At 37.3% G+C, this 17,929-nt stretch overlaps 2 protein-coding genes across 5 annotated transcripts; both read left to right on the forward strand.

The window, feature by feature from the left end:
• The first annotated feature begins 1,771 nt into the window (after positions 1-1,771).
• LOC122979845 (caspase b-like) lies at positions 1,772-12,990 on the forward strand. Of its 4 annotated transcripts, none has more exons than XM_044347613.1 (3): positions 1,772-1,903; positions 10,662-10,935; positions 11,045-12,990. In XM_044347613.1, the coding sequence occupies exons 2-3, from the start codon at positions 10,671-10,673 to the stop codon at positions 11,203-11,205; spliced, it is 426 nt and encodes a 141-aa protein (XP_044203548.1). In that variant the 5' UTR covers positions 1,772-1,903; positions 10,662-10,670; the 3' UTR covers positions 11,206-12,990. The 4 variants fall into 4 exon arrangements, with proteins under 4 accessions (XP_044203548.1, XP_044203546.1, XP_044203549.1 ...); XM_044347611.1 differs by lacking the exons at positions 10,662-10,935; positions 11,045-12,990 and adding exons at positions 4,440-4,713; positions 4,822-5,125 and having other exon boundaries at positions 1,777-1,903; XM_044347614.1 differs by lacking the exon at positions 1,772-1,903 and adding an exon at positions 8,586-8,638.
• Positions 12,991-13,440: 450 nt separating this feature from the next.
• On the forward strand, positions 13,441-15,161 carry LOC122979843 (caspase b-like). The gene is made up of 3 exons (XM_044347609.1): positions 13,441-13,659; positions 14,323-14,596; positions 14,727-15,161. Exons 2-3 carry the CDS (start codon positions 14,332-14,334, stop codon positions 14,906-14,908), a joined length of 447 nt encoding a protein of 148 aa, XP_044203544.1. The 5' UTR covers positions 13,441-13,659; positions 14,323-14,331; the 3' UTR covers positions 14,909-15,161.
• The last annotated feature ends 2,768 nt before the right edge of the window (positions 15,162-17,929 follow it).

Here is a 17,929-nt window from a genome sequence, read left to right on the forward strand (position 1 = left end):
GTTGAAGGTGCTGTAGCACCCCGTGTTTTCAAAGGGTGGAACACAATGTGTAAATAGTTGGCTATTTAACCATAAATTATGGGCTACCTGCACATTTGTTTTAAATTTTGAGCAGCATATGACAAGGTGCCTGTGAGAAAATATATGAAAAAAAGATGGTTAAAATGTGTGAATTTAATGAATTACACATCAGGTCAAAGTGTAAGGGTCGGGGTCAGTTAACAGAGATTTTACAGTAATACAGTAGCTAAACAGTTGATTTTATTGGGGGACTGCAACCACAAACACGGGAACTTCTGAGAGAGATTGAAATATTTATGGAACTTTTTCTGTGCCTGCCTGCGTCTGTCACCTCCTCCGAGAGGTCATTCTCCACATTTAAAGTGGTTAAGGAGCACCATGACGCAAAAAAGACTGACACCCTTATTATTTAACAGTTGCTGCATGTCCATCATGATATTATGAACAGGTTGGACTTCGAGTCTTTGATGAAAACCTTTGTAGAGAGCACAGAAAAACACAAGGTCACCTTTGGCACCTTCAATTAAGGGTAGTCCATAATTCTGGTATAGTTTATTATTGATGTATTATTATTATTGTGGACTATGAATGATCATTGTATTTAATTGTGGGTGACAGTAAACCGTAACAACCCTCAAATATCTATAAATAATAGGTGAATGGACCTTGTAGTTGTTTAGTGAGTAACTATTAGTAAAAATAATATGAAAAATGGAACTGAACTTGATTAACTGGGGAAGAAAATTGACAAAGAGCTTAACATAACAGGGATGTATGTACAGCGGATGTGCCTTTAAAGGACCAGATTGTACAATTTAGTGGCATCTAGTGGAACAGACTTGGGAGAAATGGAATATAATATTCATAAGTATGTTTTAATTAGTATATAATCACCTGAAAATAAGCATTGTTGTGTTTTCATTACCTTAGAATGAGCCCTTTATATCTACATAGGGAGCCAGTCCTCCTCCACAGAGCCCGCCATGTTGCACCGCTGTGTTTCAGACAAACCAAACACTGGCTCTAGAGAGGGTCTTTCATGTTTTTTACTGCCACTGTTGGTTCGCCTACACACTTGGAAGGGAGGGGCATTCAGTTGGTTGCAATCTGCAACTTCACCACTAGATGCCACTAAATCTTACACACTGGTCCTTTAATATTAAATTGTGGTGTTTGTGGTCGCTTAGCATCTTGCATCATTTGTTTAATTTTGTAGACGGTCACTTAGGTTGTCAACAGGCAGTGAAAGTAACTTGTAACGTGTGTTATTGCAAATGGATGGAATGAAAGCGTGTAAACACATGCACATACATGACATTGTATGTGCATGTCAGTTTTAATCAATTTTATATTTTGCATCAAACTAATGAATAGTTCCTCACATGAATTTCCTAACTGTTACTGAAATGCTTTTCTGTGTTTACCTTTGTTAAAACACACAGATCCTTTAAAACCAGTGAGGAAAAATTAGATCAACTTACCTTAAAATCTGTTAATATTCAAAATTCCAAAACAAAAGAAAGCAAGATGGACATTTACAAATGGAAGCTTTTACTAAAGGGTTATCATCTTTACTGGTGGGCACAGGATGAGCGTCTTTCCCAATAACATGGTATTTATTCATTCATTCATTCATTCATTCATTCATTCATTCATTTAGGGTGTTTTGTTCTTTCATAGGTAACTTTTTTGTAAGACAAAGGAACAAACGTCACCCTGACTCTAGTTTCTCTCCACTTAAACATTAACTCATGTCTCGTCTGTCTGCTGCTGCTGCGCTCTGAACTTAAGCAAAACTTCCTGTAACTTGCTGAAAACGAAACTAGATGGTTTTCTGTGCGGTATCATATGTAACTGGTGTCCGTGGGCTGTTGTTGACACGGTAAGTTCTTTTCAATTATATCTAACGCTCATTAAAACGCAGTTTCTGGCACGTTGGTTCTGCGACGGTGCAGCCATCCTGGTGCAACACTTATTGGTCAAAATACAAATGTAAAGTTACAGAAGTGTGTTTACATCGAACCGGGCGGCCCCTGGTCGTGTTGTCGAGGCCTGTTAGTAGTGATTGTTTTCAGATGTACATGAAAAGTGTTTTTACGCACAGCGCGCCGTCACACACATCTGGCATTTTGAAAAGTTGACTGGTGATCGATGCGCTCTTGGATTTTTAACTTTTGTGCCTTCGTGCAGTAAACCTACCGAGAGAATCCTGTAAATATTCATTTAAATCAGTATCCATTTCTTAATGACATTATTTCCGGGGTGAAAGAGACGATTATTTGTTAATTTGTGTGTCTGTTAGTTGGCAGACTAGTTCTCATCTCTCTAGACTTCTTTCCCTTCTCCGTGCACCTTGGAAGTAGGTGAAGTTGTGCCAGGGACCCTCACTCTGTAATCCATCCGTATTTCAAAGGATTTCTGTAATAGTTTAGAAACTGTAGTCATTCCCTTTATTAATTTTAATAAACAATTGACTAAAGCTTTAAAAATGAATCATGAGTAAATAGAAAGTAGGTCAATATGATTTGGGTTGCCAGGTTGTAGCTCTTTAATTCATCATGAAGTCAGCTGTAATGAGCTGTTTGACCACATCTGGACCAGAATCCTTTTTCTTTTCATTAACAGTTTATTAACATTCACAGCTACAGACTTGATTAGGGCTAACAGTTATTTTCATTATCAATTAATATGATGATTTGTTTTATCTATAAAATGTCAGACAATAGCCGCAGTTTCCTACAGCCCAGGGTGATGCTATCAAAATGCTTGTTTTGGCTGACTAACACTCTAAAAGCCAAATATATTTCATTTACTCTCACATAAGACCAAACAAAGCAGCAAATCCTCACAATTGACAAACTGGAACTGGGGAATGTTTTTCATTTTTGCTTGAAAAATGTAACAAAGTTGCCAATTATTCTTCTAGTGAATTAATCGACTGATCGTTGATGGATTAAGACCCTTTACTTATGACTACTAATGTTTGTTTATTATAGCAGTAATAGAGAGAAACCTGGTACCTTTATTAATGACTTTAATAACACTTATAACTCCAGACTTAATGACTTATTGAACATGATAAACTCACAACCCTTTATTTATGATTTACTAATATTTTATGGCAAACATGATGACATTAAAGCACTAATGTGATGACTAATGTTATGATTTACTAACATTTATAGATTCTCATTAAAAAGTGTGAAACTTATGACTCATGCAGCCCTTTTCCAGAACTTCAGTGGTTGAAGAGTCAATTAGAGAAGGAGGAGCGTTCGTGGTTAATTAAACAGTTAGCTAAAAAGATTAAGCAAGTGTTATGCTGAAGGAGGATTTTCCACAACATGGCAACCCCAAAGTTGTTAATTGATCTGTAAAACCCAACATGTAACCCCTTTGCAAAAGGTGACACTACATGTCTTAACATTGTGAAACGGAACATTTTTCATCATTTTTGTGATTTTTTTCATGATTTACAGAATAAATGTGGCACATGTACCCTGTGATCACTAATTTAATGCCGAACCAGATTAAGATGCGGACTGAAAAAAATATTTACATGATTTATGTAAATTTTTTTGTTTTTATATTTATATGTGTATTTGTTGCCAACATTTAAAGAGCGAAATATTACAAAATATGACAAAATAAGACATTTGATGATGTCACTGTGGACTTTACGAATGTGTGATGGACATTTTTCTTTGTTTTGATGTTTTATAGACCAAAAACAATATTCAATTAATCAAAAAAAAAATTGGAAGATTAATCAGTAATGAAAATAAGTCTAATAAACAACTTTTTCTGTCATGTGTGTTTGTTGCTAGCGAGCACAGACACAAAGTGGTTTGACATTTTAGGGAATGATTTGCTTTGCTGCCCAGAGTTAGATGAGAAGATCAATAAGATTCTCATATTCGTCCATTCAGTATAACTACTGTTAGCAGACGGTTAGCTTAGCTTAGCATAAAACCTACTGCTAGCCTGCTCTGGCCAAATGTAACAAAAACAGTCAAAGTCAAACTCACTAATTAACAAGTTATCTCTTGTTTGTTTAATTTGTACAATGATTGAGGTGTAAAAATGTCAAGTGGTGGTTGTACAGAAGGTTATGTGCCAGACTACGTCTTTAGCAGGCATGATGACTTCCTGGTGTCTCTACTGGTTGAATGGCAACCTTACTGTGATGACAAGACTCCAGGAAGTCACTGCTCCTGAACAAGAAACAGACCAGCACATATCCCCCTGTAAAACACAGAAACACAGTATGGACAGATACAGAAGTCATATCAATTTTCTCATTTAACTCTCTGCAACGAAGCAAATGAGCCTATTTCCCAAAATGTCAAACCAATCCCTTAACATTGAAAGCTCATCTGAAAAACTGAAAACTAATTTCCCCTCTTTTATCTCTTCAGTGAGCAGAAATGCAGGTTCCACAGCTGCTCCTTGACACTCTTGAAGACCTGCCTGATAGGGATTTTAAAACGTTTAATTGGTACCTTACAAATGATGTCTTGGACGGCTGCAAACGAATTCCTAAGGCCCGTCTAGAGAAAGCATCCCGGACGGACACTGTGGATGAAATGATACGGGGCTACGGTGAAGAGATGGCTGTGAACATCACTGTTGAGATCTTGAGGAAAATAAACAACAACTACGCCGCAGAGAAGTTAAAGAAAGCATACGCAGGTGCAGTAGATGGTGACTTTATTAAATTCACGGATGCGTCAAAGTTACATCTTTGTTTTCACGTGTCTCTACTGTTTAACTGTATCTGTATTTTTTTTTCAATTACAGAGAGAAGAGCAGCTACATCCTCCACCTCCTCCTCTGCTTTGGCACCTCCTGCTGCTCCTGCTCCTCCTGCTGCAATGTCTGCTCAGGATGGAAGTGTGATCATCGCCCCGACGATCATGGGTGGCACCTCTAGATCATGGAATATAACCATCAACAAATAAACTCGCGAAACAAACCAAACCAGGAAGACTAGAAAGGAATACACCATGAGGTTGTGGTTCAGAGTGAAATATCTCAATTATCAGATGGATTAATTTGTCATGAAATTTACAGCAGATAATTAAAGACCTAAAAAGACACATTATAGCGATTTGGTGATCCTCTGACTTTTCCACTTGCGCCACCATCAGTTTGACTGTTTAGTCCTTAATTGAATATATCCTCAGAGGATGAATTGCACTAACATTGATCTCCTGACTTCTCATAATCTGGTTAAAATTAAATTTTGTCTTGCTAATTAGCAGTTAGACTAACACAATTTGTAGTTTATCATCATTATTTCTGCTTAATAGTTGCAAAAATATCTACATTCATACTTAATATTACTTAGTATTCATACTTTCCTAAGCCACCTTTTATTTGCATTCATTCATTGATTAGACCACATTATTTGCACTGACAGTCATATATTGCTGTGGCTCAAACACATAGACTAAGTTACCTTCATTTCTTTGCTCAATAGTTGCTAAGATTGCTACCTTTAATAACTTTCTCGTTTATTTTTGATCTGCTATAGTCTATTGTCTTCCTCAGCCACCATAGTCATGTACATGTGAGTCTGGTTTGTAGGGTCCGCAAGGCCTCAGCTGAACCCTTTCCACTTGCCGGCGCATACATGGATGTATAAAGAGAACTCGATACAGGAACATTGTCATAGCGGTCAAACCATGTAATTACAACGTCACGTGATGCACACTAGCCCAAAAAGGCTTTTTCTCACAGACTTACATTGTGAAAGAGACATCTGTAAATCAGCGGATATATTTTTTTGAGCATCACAACCCCCACGAAGTGACTCAGTATCAGAATTTGATCCATTCGGTCCGATCACATTTCAAAAGCCTAGAAGAGCCACACGATTGAATTGTTTTATCCCCATTCAGGTTAGCCGGAGGGCTAAACCAGAAGTAGCCGACTCGGCCTGAGAAAGTCACTAGTGCATTTGCTCTATGGGCCGTACAGATGCGGAAGCAATGCGGAAGAAGTTTAACTTTTTTGGCTTCATGTGCCACCGAGCAACTTTCATAGGAATGAACGGGGCCCCGCTTCTGACGCTGTATCCAGTTCTCTTTATACATCCATAGGCGCATATGGCAAAAAAAGTTCCTAGATTCCAGGTTTGCTTCCGCATTGTACAGCCCACTGAATATGCACAATAGTGCATATTGTGTACTACCCCACCCACGAGTTCCCGTTTGGCCCATAGACTTTACGTTTTGATGACATCACAGATCTTTAAATCGCTTTTCTCGGCTCGAGGAAAGTTTTACAAATATAAAACCTTATGGATCAAATATTCATAATAAAAAGAGTTGACCTTGTTTGCATTTCGAAGTGTCCTGTCAACAGTTTTACAGACGTCTCTTTTACAGTGGTGGTTTATGGGGAAAATGCTTTTTGGGCTGCAGGGGGATTTTTCACAACGAGTGGCCACTGGGAAAAATTGGCGGAGTGGCGGAGCCCTATCTAGCTCTTGGAATACATCCATGGTAACTTTTAAAATACTTACCCTTTCCTACTGGTACTAAAATGTAGGTACAAAAGAAGAAAACAAGGCAACGAGGAACAAGGGAGTAACAATCGGGGATTTAAAGTGTAACCTCCTGGAACTTCTGGTGTAACTTCCTTGTATGAATCAGTACATATTTATATGGATGAAGTGCAGTAAAATCTAATGTTTTTGCCCTTTGCCCATGGCAGTTATGACAGTCATTTTTTATGCATTATGCATTTTTTATGCATGTGTGTTTGGCAGGCAAGCTTCACTCACACTCCAGGGATTTATTGTGCTTGTCTTCTACTTCACTGTATGAATTTGAATAAGAACAACTCGAGAAATGTGTCTCTACTATAAGACCATCTCCTAGCAGCCATGTTGGTCCAGCACTGCAGCATAACGGGCAAACTTACCTTTCTGAAGTGCACAGCCATGGAAGGCTTGTATTGTCATTGTTATTGAAAAAATAACAATACAGCAATGTAATAATATACATAGTATATCTTTAATTACACAATAATAAGGTATGCAAGTAGTTATACAAAAAAAATTTCAGGAGAATCCCCAATTGTTACACACTTGTTCCTCATTGTCTTGTTTTCCTCTGTTATACATACATTTTAGTACCAGTAAGAACCAGTAAGTATTTTATATGTACGGATTCATATGAGGAAGTTACACCGTAAATTCCAGGAAATTACACAGTAAAACAAGGGCTGTATTTTAAAATGTTACCAACTTAAGTATCAATTCTCTCTAAATTCTTCCCAAATTTCCAGATTATTGTTCAGTAGGTCATACATACTCTGTAATCATAGAATAGTTAAAAAAATAACTACAGCATAAGTAATTTGTAAGTTTCTAAACTGTTACCCCCTTATTCCATATCTTCACATCTTGTTCCCCTGTACCTACATATATGTATTGGTACGTACAATACTGGTACACCATTAGTACAAAAGATTACATTGTAACTACGGAGTAATTACACTGTATATTGCGGGCTGTATTCTAAAGCGTTACCAAATGTTTTTCATTTTTGCTTGAAAAATGTATCAGAATTGCCAATTATTCTTATATTATCTAATGAATTAACTGATTAATCACTGATGGATCAAGAATTTATTATTTATTTATATTTAGATCTGTAGATTACCTATTAATGTTTGCTTATTATAGCAGTAATAGAGAGAAACCTGGGACCTTTATTAATGACTTTACTAACACTTATAACTGCCGACTTGATGACTTATTTGAACATGGTGAATTCACAACCCTTTATTAATGATTTACTTACATTTATAAATTTGATGTCTCATTAAAAAGTGTGAAACTTATTACTCATGCAGCCCCTTTCCAGAACTTAAAAGGTTGAAGAGTCAATTGGAGAAGGAGGGGCGTTCCTGGTTAAGTTAATAGTTAGCTAAGAAAGATTAAGCAAGTGTTATGCTGAAGGAGGATTTTCCAAAACCTGGCAACCTCAAAGTTGTTCTTATTAAACTGATGTGTAAAACATTAGTAAATGATTCATTAAACATTAATAAAGTCATTATTTACAACTTATAAACCCTTTACAAAAGGTGACTTATGAAAAAGGGTCACTGCATTTCTTAACGTTGTGAGACGGGACATTTTTCATCATTTTTGTGGTTTTTTTTCATGATTTACAGAATTATAATTCTGGCATATGTAACCTGTGATCACTAATTTAATGCATTTTGATGATTTTTTCATGATTTACAGAATAAAAAATCTGACACATTGTTAAAAGTCGAAATTGTGAAACGTACCTTTAAGATATAGTGCGTAGCTACGAGAGAACCAACGTCATCAGACAGCGCCCTGTACTCTTTGAAAGAACGGCGCGAATCCTGGGAAAGGACGTGTGTTATTGAGCGCCTGTCTTGTTTTTGCCCCTCAACCCAAGAGTAGCCTATTGGTTACGTGTCGCCTCTGTTTTGTTGGTGTATGATAAAATAGTAGCCGTTCAACCGGTCTCGGTAAGGTTGATGTGAATATTAGTAATAAACGACGAGCATTGCGGAAATTCCGATATCTCGTCTTCTTCTACTTCTACCAAGAAACACGGACCAAACTGTTGTAAGTGGCGCCCGAACACCTTTTCCTTTGACATTTTTCTTGACGACCGGAGTCTGCATGTCCTTAACGAAACGGTACCAGTGCAACTACACGAGGTGAAGTGATTTTCACCCCTTTTTATTCGCCGTGTTGAACTGTACGCTGGTTTAGCTGCGCACGTCGTTAAGATCGAAGTTATGAACGGGCATGCCCAGACGCTTTGCAGAGCCTACTGTGGGTGAAACACCGCTTTCAACTAAACTTTGAAAACCTTGAAATCAAGGGGCAGAAACACGAGGGGGCCCTGCATTCAGGTAGGATCAAAAAGGTCAGATGCAGGAAAGACACAGTTAGCATATGGTCGATCAAGGGGTTGTTCCAAGACGTCACTTGATTATCAAATGTGTATTCTTCTTCAAGTGTTTCCAGCAATATAGTTTTTTCTTCTGGAGAAGAGTGATTTTAAGGAGTATAATGTTTTGATGTCTTTTCACATTATAATTTTATATGCTATAGTGGTTATGTAAACCCTGTTTGCTATCGTTGATCTGAGTAATACAAAAGATAACTGATATTAGAGCTTTTCAAAAACAACTCACGATGGCAACTCATCCTGACTGATCTCCTGAAAAGCTGCATAACTTCAGCCCCTGTCCTGAGATTCCTGGACTTTACACATCTTTTTCTTCATTCATGCAGACACATGAGAGAGAGGGATGATGAAAGCAGAGATGTTGTTGTGGCATATGCTAGTCACCCTCTGGTGAACCACACCCAACTCCAGAGAAAGAGTGTCTGGCCGTTATTTGGGCCTAAGAACACTTTAGGCCGTACGTTGAAGGCCTCCATGTGACTATTTTCACAGACCACAGCAGCCTTAGACCATATCATACCCATACTTGCAACACACATGAACTTGCTCCCACTGACATCACAGATTTACTTGTACCCTATGAGCCTAGCTGCTGCCTGCGTTCCTCAGATAAAACCCTCCTTACTGTCGCCACAGCCCACCTCATTACTAAAGGATACCGTGCATTTGTGGTTATTGCCCCACTACTATGGAATTCCCTACCTGACGAACTTCAGCCAGCAAATTCAGTAACCTGTTTTAAATCAATCCTCAAAACTTGCTATTACAGAAAGGCTTTTCTACAGTAAATCTGTTGCTTATCTGTTGTACCTGTTCCTTTTATACTCTCTGTTTTATCAGGTTTTATCATGACTGTGTATTTTATCTTATTCTGTAAAGCACTTTGTACCTCTGTTTTGAAAAGTTCTATACAAATAAAGTTATTATTATTATTATTACATCTGGACCAGAGTGCATTTTCATTTCATTAACAGTTTACTAACATTCACAGCTACAGACTTGATTAGGGCTGTAACTAACAGTTATTTTCATTATCAATTTTAATATGACGATTTGTTTGATCTATAAAATTAGATGGTTTTCTTTCTAGTGTGTCAAAATTTCAACTTTTTCTGTCATGTGTGTTTGTTGCCAGCGAGCACTGACACTGACAAGTGGTTTGAAATTTTAGGAAATGGCTTTGCTGCCCAGAATTAGATGAGAAGATCGGTAAGAATCTCTTTATTTGTCCGTTCAGTATAATTACAGCTAGCCGACGGTTAGCTTAGCTTAGCATAAAAACTACAGCTAGCCGTAATTAACACATTTTATCTTGTTTGTTTCATTTTTACAATGATTGAGGTGTAAAAATTTCAAGTTGTGGTTGTACAGACCAGACTACATCTTCAGCGTGAGTGGTGACTTCCTGGTGTCTCTGCCGGTTGAATGGCGACCTCACTGTGATGACAAGACTCCAGGAAGTCACTGCTCCTGAACAAGAAACAAACCAGCACATATCCCCCTGTAAAACACAGAAACACAGTATGGACAGATACAGAAGTCATATCAATTTTCTCATTTAACTCTGCAACGAAGCAAATGAGCCTATTTCCCAAAATGTCAAACCAATCCCTTAACATTGAAAGCTCATCTGAAAACTGAAAACTAATTTCCCCTCTTTTATCTCTTCAGTGAGCAGAAATGCAGGTTCCACAGCTGCTCCTTGACACTCTGGAAGACCTGCCTGATAGTGATTTTAAAACGTTTAATTGGTACCTTACAAATAATGTCTTGGACGGCTGCAAACGAATTCCTAAGGCCCGTCTAGAGAAAGCATCCCGGACGGACACTGTGGATGAAATGAGACAGGGCTACGGTGAAGAGATGGCTGTGAACATCACTGTTGAGATCTTGAGGAAAATGAACAACAACTACGCCGCAGAGAAGTTAAAGGAAGCATACGCAGGTGCAGTAGATGGTGACTTTGTTAAATTCACTGATGAATCAAAATTGCATCTTTGTTTTCACGTGTCTTTAACTGTTTAACTGTATCTGTATTTTATTTTCAATTACAGAGAGAAGAGCAGCTACATCCTCCACTTCCTCCTCTGCTTTTGCACCTCCTGCTGCTCCTGCTCCTCCTGCTGCAATATCTGCTCAGAATGGAAGTGTGATCATTGCCCCAATAGTCAACGGTGGCACCTCTGGATCATGGAAGATAACCATCAACAAATAAACTCATGAAACAACAAACCAAACCAGGATGACTAGAAGGGAATACATCATGAGGTTGTGGTTCATGTTATGGAGGAGCTCTCATCAGTGAAGAAAGTGTCCAGGAGCCTTTGATGTCTTATGCTGAGAATATTTATTGAACATTTGGCCAAGCGGAGAACAGAAACCCTTATCAATCAAAGTTGAATGTACATTGATGCCGTCTCTAATGTTCTGAAGATTTCAGCTCTGACTTTGGTCTTTAAACCCCTACAGATCAGATCATAAGCACTATATGCCCAGAAATGGTCAAACTCAGTGCATCTACCGTATGCAAAGTTAGTCTATTGGCTCATTAGTTTCTAAACAAGGAACTGCACTTTACCCGCGTTAGTTCAGGTCACGTTGCATGGAGCTTCAGGTCACCATCGGCACACCGGTGTTTACTCTGTGACCTCAAGGCCCATGCTTGACCCAGTGTAACCCAGTTGGTAACACCTAAAGATGGAATCTTTCATAAATATAAATTAAACGACCAAATACATCTTTTGACCATGTGACTCTAGAACGACATATAGGAGCATTTTCTAATCTGGTGCCCCTATCGGCAGCAGTCAGCAGGACATCATTTGTTTGTTCTTTCCAAAACCACTGTTAAAAAATAATTATGTTTTATGATGTGACAACGCTGTGGTTACGGTCGGGTTAGGCTGAGCCACAAAAACCACTTGGTTAGGTTTAGGTAAAAATCATGGTTTGGGTTCAAATGATCACCCTCGTCGTCATGGCTACAATAATAACCACAGGGTTAAGGTTAGGGGACAATCATAGTTACGTTTTTTTGGAAATGTGACACTTTTAACTTTTGCTAAATGTATCCAGGTAAAACAACTTTTTGATCACTATGATCTTTCACATCATATCTTGTTGTCTTGACAACCATTCACATCTGACCCTGTTTTTAAAGTCTTAAAGAATAAATTTCATGATGACCATGACAATTATAATGATATGACATTGAGTATGGCAGAATATAAATTTCCTTTCACAGCTGTCATCATAATATTTATAGTTACATCATGTCCTCTATCAGTATTTTTAATCAGATTTTTTTCTACAGGTTTGCTACAAAATATCAAAACAAATATTGTAACTATTTCAACAGTAGATATCTGGTTTCAAAATCAGGGTTTGATATGAAAATCTTAAGCATTATAACTCTGCATTAGCAATAGTATTCTGTATGTGTGTTTTGAACATATGATGTGTTTATCATTCCTTTGTCTGTCCTGAGTGTCTTTTGCATTTTGACTTGTTATAAAAGGAAAAGCACAGATGTTACTAATAACATCACAATTGCTCAGGTCTGCCATTATTAATATTATTATTTACACCTGTGATTTTCCTGTTGTGACACATCAACATGTTCTCTGTGAAAAGGGCCTGTTCATTATCTATAATTCACACCAGTTTGTCACTGCTCGGATTTAAACAGATTTTGATTTCAAGCTCTTTTCATAGTTGCAACATGTCAGTATGGTGCTTTGTCATCTCTACCTCACGTCAGCAGGTGGAGCTGCAGCAGCAAAACCTCAGGGGCTGATAACCAAAAACACTCTGTGTGCCATTTCTCATATCACAGTTGAAAGTCTTAAGAAGATTTGTTTCTGATTGTGATTTTAAGTTCATTGTATGTGTTTGGTTTTGTCAGTCAGTGGACCCTTTGTTAGACACCATGTAATTCTTTAAAAGCTTTGTCTTCTTTAAATTGTTTAAAACCAAATAAACCAGTGATTATTTTACATAACTGGGAAAGCAGTGAATATGCAGATGAATGTATATCATTTTAGTTTGGACCAACCCAAGACCAGAACGACGAGGATTGTGAAATAAATACATATTTGTGATCTTTGAATTCTACTTGTCTTGTGTTGGTTTCTTTATAGAACCTTGTGGAGATGAATACTTAAAAAGACAGAACAGACTAAAGTTTTACCTGCTGATTTGTCAAATCTTTGATATAAAATATCAAACAACTGCACTCCACAAGACTGTTAGTTCTCAAAACTCACAGAATATGCTGTTCTATGAGCAATTTGCATCTGGTATACAAGTTTATATAACTTCAAAAGCATAAATGAAATCCCTGATGTGGCCTTAGTGGTTAGATGAGTCAGATGATGGGAAATTTGACACGTGCTTTGTGCTTTGTGTCGCTTTCATACGTGACTTTTCAAAGGAGAACTAGTACCTTAAGTCTCTCTGTCTTGACTTTGTTTCTCTTTTTCAGCATTTCTTTCTCTTTCTAACATGAGCTTGAACTTATATGTATGTACTTGTGGTTTGCAGTTGTTGAACTTCCTATTTTTTGCTCTAAATTTGAAAGTAAAAGTTGTCTATCACTGCACAATGCTGCTGCATTTTAAGTAGATTGTCTTCTGTGTAGGACTTCTGTCTAATTACTGGTGCTGCTACGGTAAGACGTTTACTACAATATTTAAGAAAAGATTTGTCACAACTAGACTTCAAATCAAAGTTATGACACGGATGCTTGAATATAACACTTTACTATATTATTATTATTGTGCTTACATGTAGTTGACTCTGAGTTTGATGCTGTCTGATGTTCTATTTGTGTGTTTTTAAAATAATGTATTGAGACAAATATTTAAAAAGGTAGACTTCCCTTCTGATTTGTCGAATTATTGAAGCTAAATATCAAATACACCAAGCTAAAAGAAATATTCAGTTCCACAGTAATGTGCATATGTCACATAAAAGTAAGTTTAGTTATTTTTGGCATTTTGCCAGTGTAGTTGAAAGTAGTGAATGAAAAGTTATATTTATATGAATATGTAATTAAAGATCAATCCAGGTACAATTAATGGGAGAGTATCTTAAAAGTGTGGCGTCTCTCTACCTCCAAAGCACTGTTGGTAGTTAAAGAAATAAATCTTTGAAATCTTTATTGCAAATTGATCTTAAGCGTCCAAGAATATCAGATTTTTTTTACATTCAGGAAGACCAAGTCTCAGAGCTTTCATGCTGGATAGGGGTGAACTTTCAACTAAACATAAAAAGTGGCTCAACATTGCAGGTTAATCTGCAAACTGAAAAATCTTATTTTCCTTCCTTTCAGTGATCAGAAATGCAGGTTCCACAGCTGATCTTAGACACTCTGGATGAGTTGTGTGCTAATGATTTCAAAAGGTTTCTGTGGAACCTTACTCAGCCAGTGCTGGACGGATGTCAGCCCCTTCGTAAGGGCCACCTAGAGAATGCAGACCGGCAAGACACTATGGGTAAGATGATAGACAGCTACGGCGAAGAGTCAGCTGTGAACATCACGATCCAAATCCTGAAGAGGATAAACCACAACAATGCGGCGGAGAAGTTAAAGAAAGCATATGCAGGTGCATCACGAGTTTCTATGTTAGGAAGTGCTTCAACTAGTCAAGGCTTCCATCTTTCTGCACAAGCTTTGTTTTAAATAGAAAAGATCATTGCTATTCTTTTTCTTTTCTTTCCATATTACTCCACCAGGGGGATCAACAGCTGGGCAACCCAACCCTGGTACACCTCCCTCCTCAGCCTCCTCTTCCTCTGGTGTGGCTCCTCCTGCCGGTTCCTCAGTTTGTGCCCAGGGTAGAAGCGTTATCGTGGCTCCACATATCGACGGCAGCAGCGCTGGTGTATCAATTAACATGAACATAAATACACAGTAAATGTCTCTGTTGTTGACTTTTAATGGTTTTACACCGCATTCAAATTTGATCAAATCGTCCATGTTGCTTTAGGCCTACTTTAAACTATACAGCCTGTGTAAAGCTGTATAGCCTAAATCACCACTGGGGTTTCTTTACAGTTAAAGTTGATTAATTTCTGCAGACGTTTTTAAAAACTGTACTTAAAGTAACACAAATTTTCTCTTACAAATGACAAGTTGAATTATATGCAATAATAAACGAGTTATCTGAACTTCATGGGTCTTTTCAACTGTATTTTAACATGTCAGAGATAAACTATTCAATGGTTCTTCGAACAATTTCCTCAATATTACTTAACATAGGATAATGTAATGATCTTATAGATTTATTTTATGACCACTTTTTCTGTCTGATTTTGGCATAGTGAATGGCTAAGAATACTACAATACCCATGATCCTCAGCCGCTGTTGCTATGGAGAAGAAGCCAGTCAGAGGAGAGCCATTCTTAAAGTAATAAAAGTCGATAATGTAATAACTTACCCATAATGTAATAAAATTTCAAAACCAATAACGTAATAACTTTTTGCGCATAATGTAATAAGTTATTACATTATAAGCTGGGTTAAAAAAAAATGTAATAACTGGAGCCGATAATGTAATTATATACTCATATCACTTTATTTAAGTTTTATTTATTGGCTATAAAGTGTCACACTTCCATGACACTTACCCTTACTGTTTCCTCTTTCAAATAGCTGCTCAAAAACCTGACCACACCCACACCCACACAGAAACACACACCCACACACAGACACACACACACACACACAGAAACACACACCCACACACAGACACACAGACACTCGAATACAAAGACCACCGTTTCTTTTTATCAAAAATGTCATCTTTAATTAACCTCAATCTTTAATTCACAATGATCTTCAATTAATTAGAATGACCTTTCAACCTTTCAAGTTCAATATACAAATTTGTAATAACAAAATGTGTATATCCTCTTGCACTAACTATATAAGAAATGTTAATCTATGTACATGAATCTAACCTAAATAAACTGTACTTACTAAATTAAATTAAATCACTAATTAGGCCTACCTTTCAACATGTGTGATAAGGAAGACAGACGTTTGCAGACAAAGGAAGAAAGTGTAATGTCAGAGTCACATGACTGGATAACTTGCAACTACCATCTAGTGGTCAATTTTGGGGACTGCCAAAAAAAAATAGACATCTTCAAGAATGAACTATAAATATCATTGTAACAATGTCTACGGGGAAAAATAACAGGATCGCACCTTCGCAACTCTATACATAAAGTAGTAGGTGTCAGGTGACGTGCAATTCCAACAGTGGCCACTGTCAAATTTGTCCTTGGAGACTCTCAAATGACCGCAACGACCTGTAAGATGAGGGTCACTTGACTGACAGGGCTCTCCCCATTCACCCCACAGCCCATCACTGTTCCTGGGGGCTGGCTTTTAAAAGCACAGCTGTAAATAATGAAATTAATGATGGTTGAATTCCATTTAGCCGCCTCAGTTTCAGTGTCCAGGTGTTGTGCATGCTGACTCGCTGTCACACTGTCATGACTTACTGGGACACTTGAATAAAACTGAGCTATTATTAATGTGCTTTCTCTACTGTGACAAATCAAAAGGTCTGATGTACAAAAGACCAATAAAATCTTGTGCCATTATCCAGTAGTTAATTGTCACTTTTTGCCACAGTGGACATTGTTCAGTAAAAGTTATAAAACTGTTGCTTTAAAGTCACCCTCCAGTCAAAAAATATGTTTTTCGTCTTGTTCCTGTTACTGATACCGTTCATTAGCCACTAAAAACAAGTATACTTGACTCCCTGCTATGCTTACATCGTTCAGTACTCAAAATTGTACTCGACTCGACTGCTGATAGCAGCTCTTGTACAGTCGCTGCCCTTGACACATCTCATACATGGTGATCTGCTTCCTCTATGCTGAAGAATACCAAGGGCTTGGGGTCTTGCCAGATTCGTTCATGTACCAGAGTCAGACAGTATTTGCCAGCCTGTTAGCTTGGAGACAGTAGACTTGGTGCTTATTAGCCTGTTAGCTTGTTAGCCTGTGGATACTTAGCTGCCTTTTGACTTTGGAGATACTCTCTGCTGCAGTTTGCTTGATACAATTGTTAGACTACTTTGGTGCCTGTGAATAATTGTTTTGAATTTTTAATGAAATGTCTTTATTTTCCCCAGGTCATTTCTTATTTTGTCATGATACAAATAGGAGTTGGTACTTTTCTTTATTTACTGTAAAAAATTATACAGATGTAGCATCAACACAATTATCACTGTAAGTAAATAAAAAACAAATTGATTTAATAATGTTTAATACCAGCTGTATTTAGCATACAGCCTAATATTTTGGGAGGATAATGAAGAAAAAAATGCATTTACTACCATTTGATGCACACACATCTGGTTAGAGTGCCTTGCATTATAGTGGTCTGAGAGGTGAACAACAACCAGTACTAGAAAACTCAGAATACTCAATACATTTAGAAGTCCAGAGTGTACTGAGACAACTCAAACCTCCCAGCATTATGCTCACCTAAAACCTGAGTTCAGCGCGTGACTGTATATAAATGGCGTATACTTACAAACTGATTTGTGGCATCAAAAATGCACCAATCATGGTCCAGCATGCAATTTACACAAGTTTGAAGTGCATGTAAAACCTCCAGTACACAAACACTCAGAATTTCAGTGAAAGTTGGAGATCTTGTGTCCAGCAGTTTGGAATGAAGACTATTAACATATTCATAGATTCTGAACTATTAAAAGAGGAGTAGATGTCATTTTAACTAGGTATCAGAACTTTTTAGCGGAAAACCATGTCAAATACATATTATTTTTATTTTTTATTTTTATATATGTTAAAACATCTCTGATAATGTAAGAACACAAAACAAAGCAAAAAGGATAAGGTGTACAAAAGTAAAACTTCTTTCTTTTTTTAATTTATTGATTTAAAATTTGGCATG

Source organism: Thunnus albacares, chromosome 3 (assembly GCF_914725855.1).
Source record: "Thunnus albacares chromosome 3, fThuAlb1.1, whole genome shotgun sequence".
In the NCBI taxonomy this organism is placed as follows: domain Eukaryota; kingdom Metazoa; phylum Chordata; class Actinopteri; order Scombriformes; family Scombridae; genus Thunnus; species Thunnus albacares.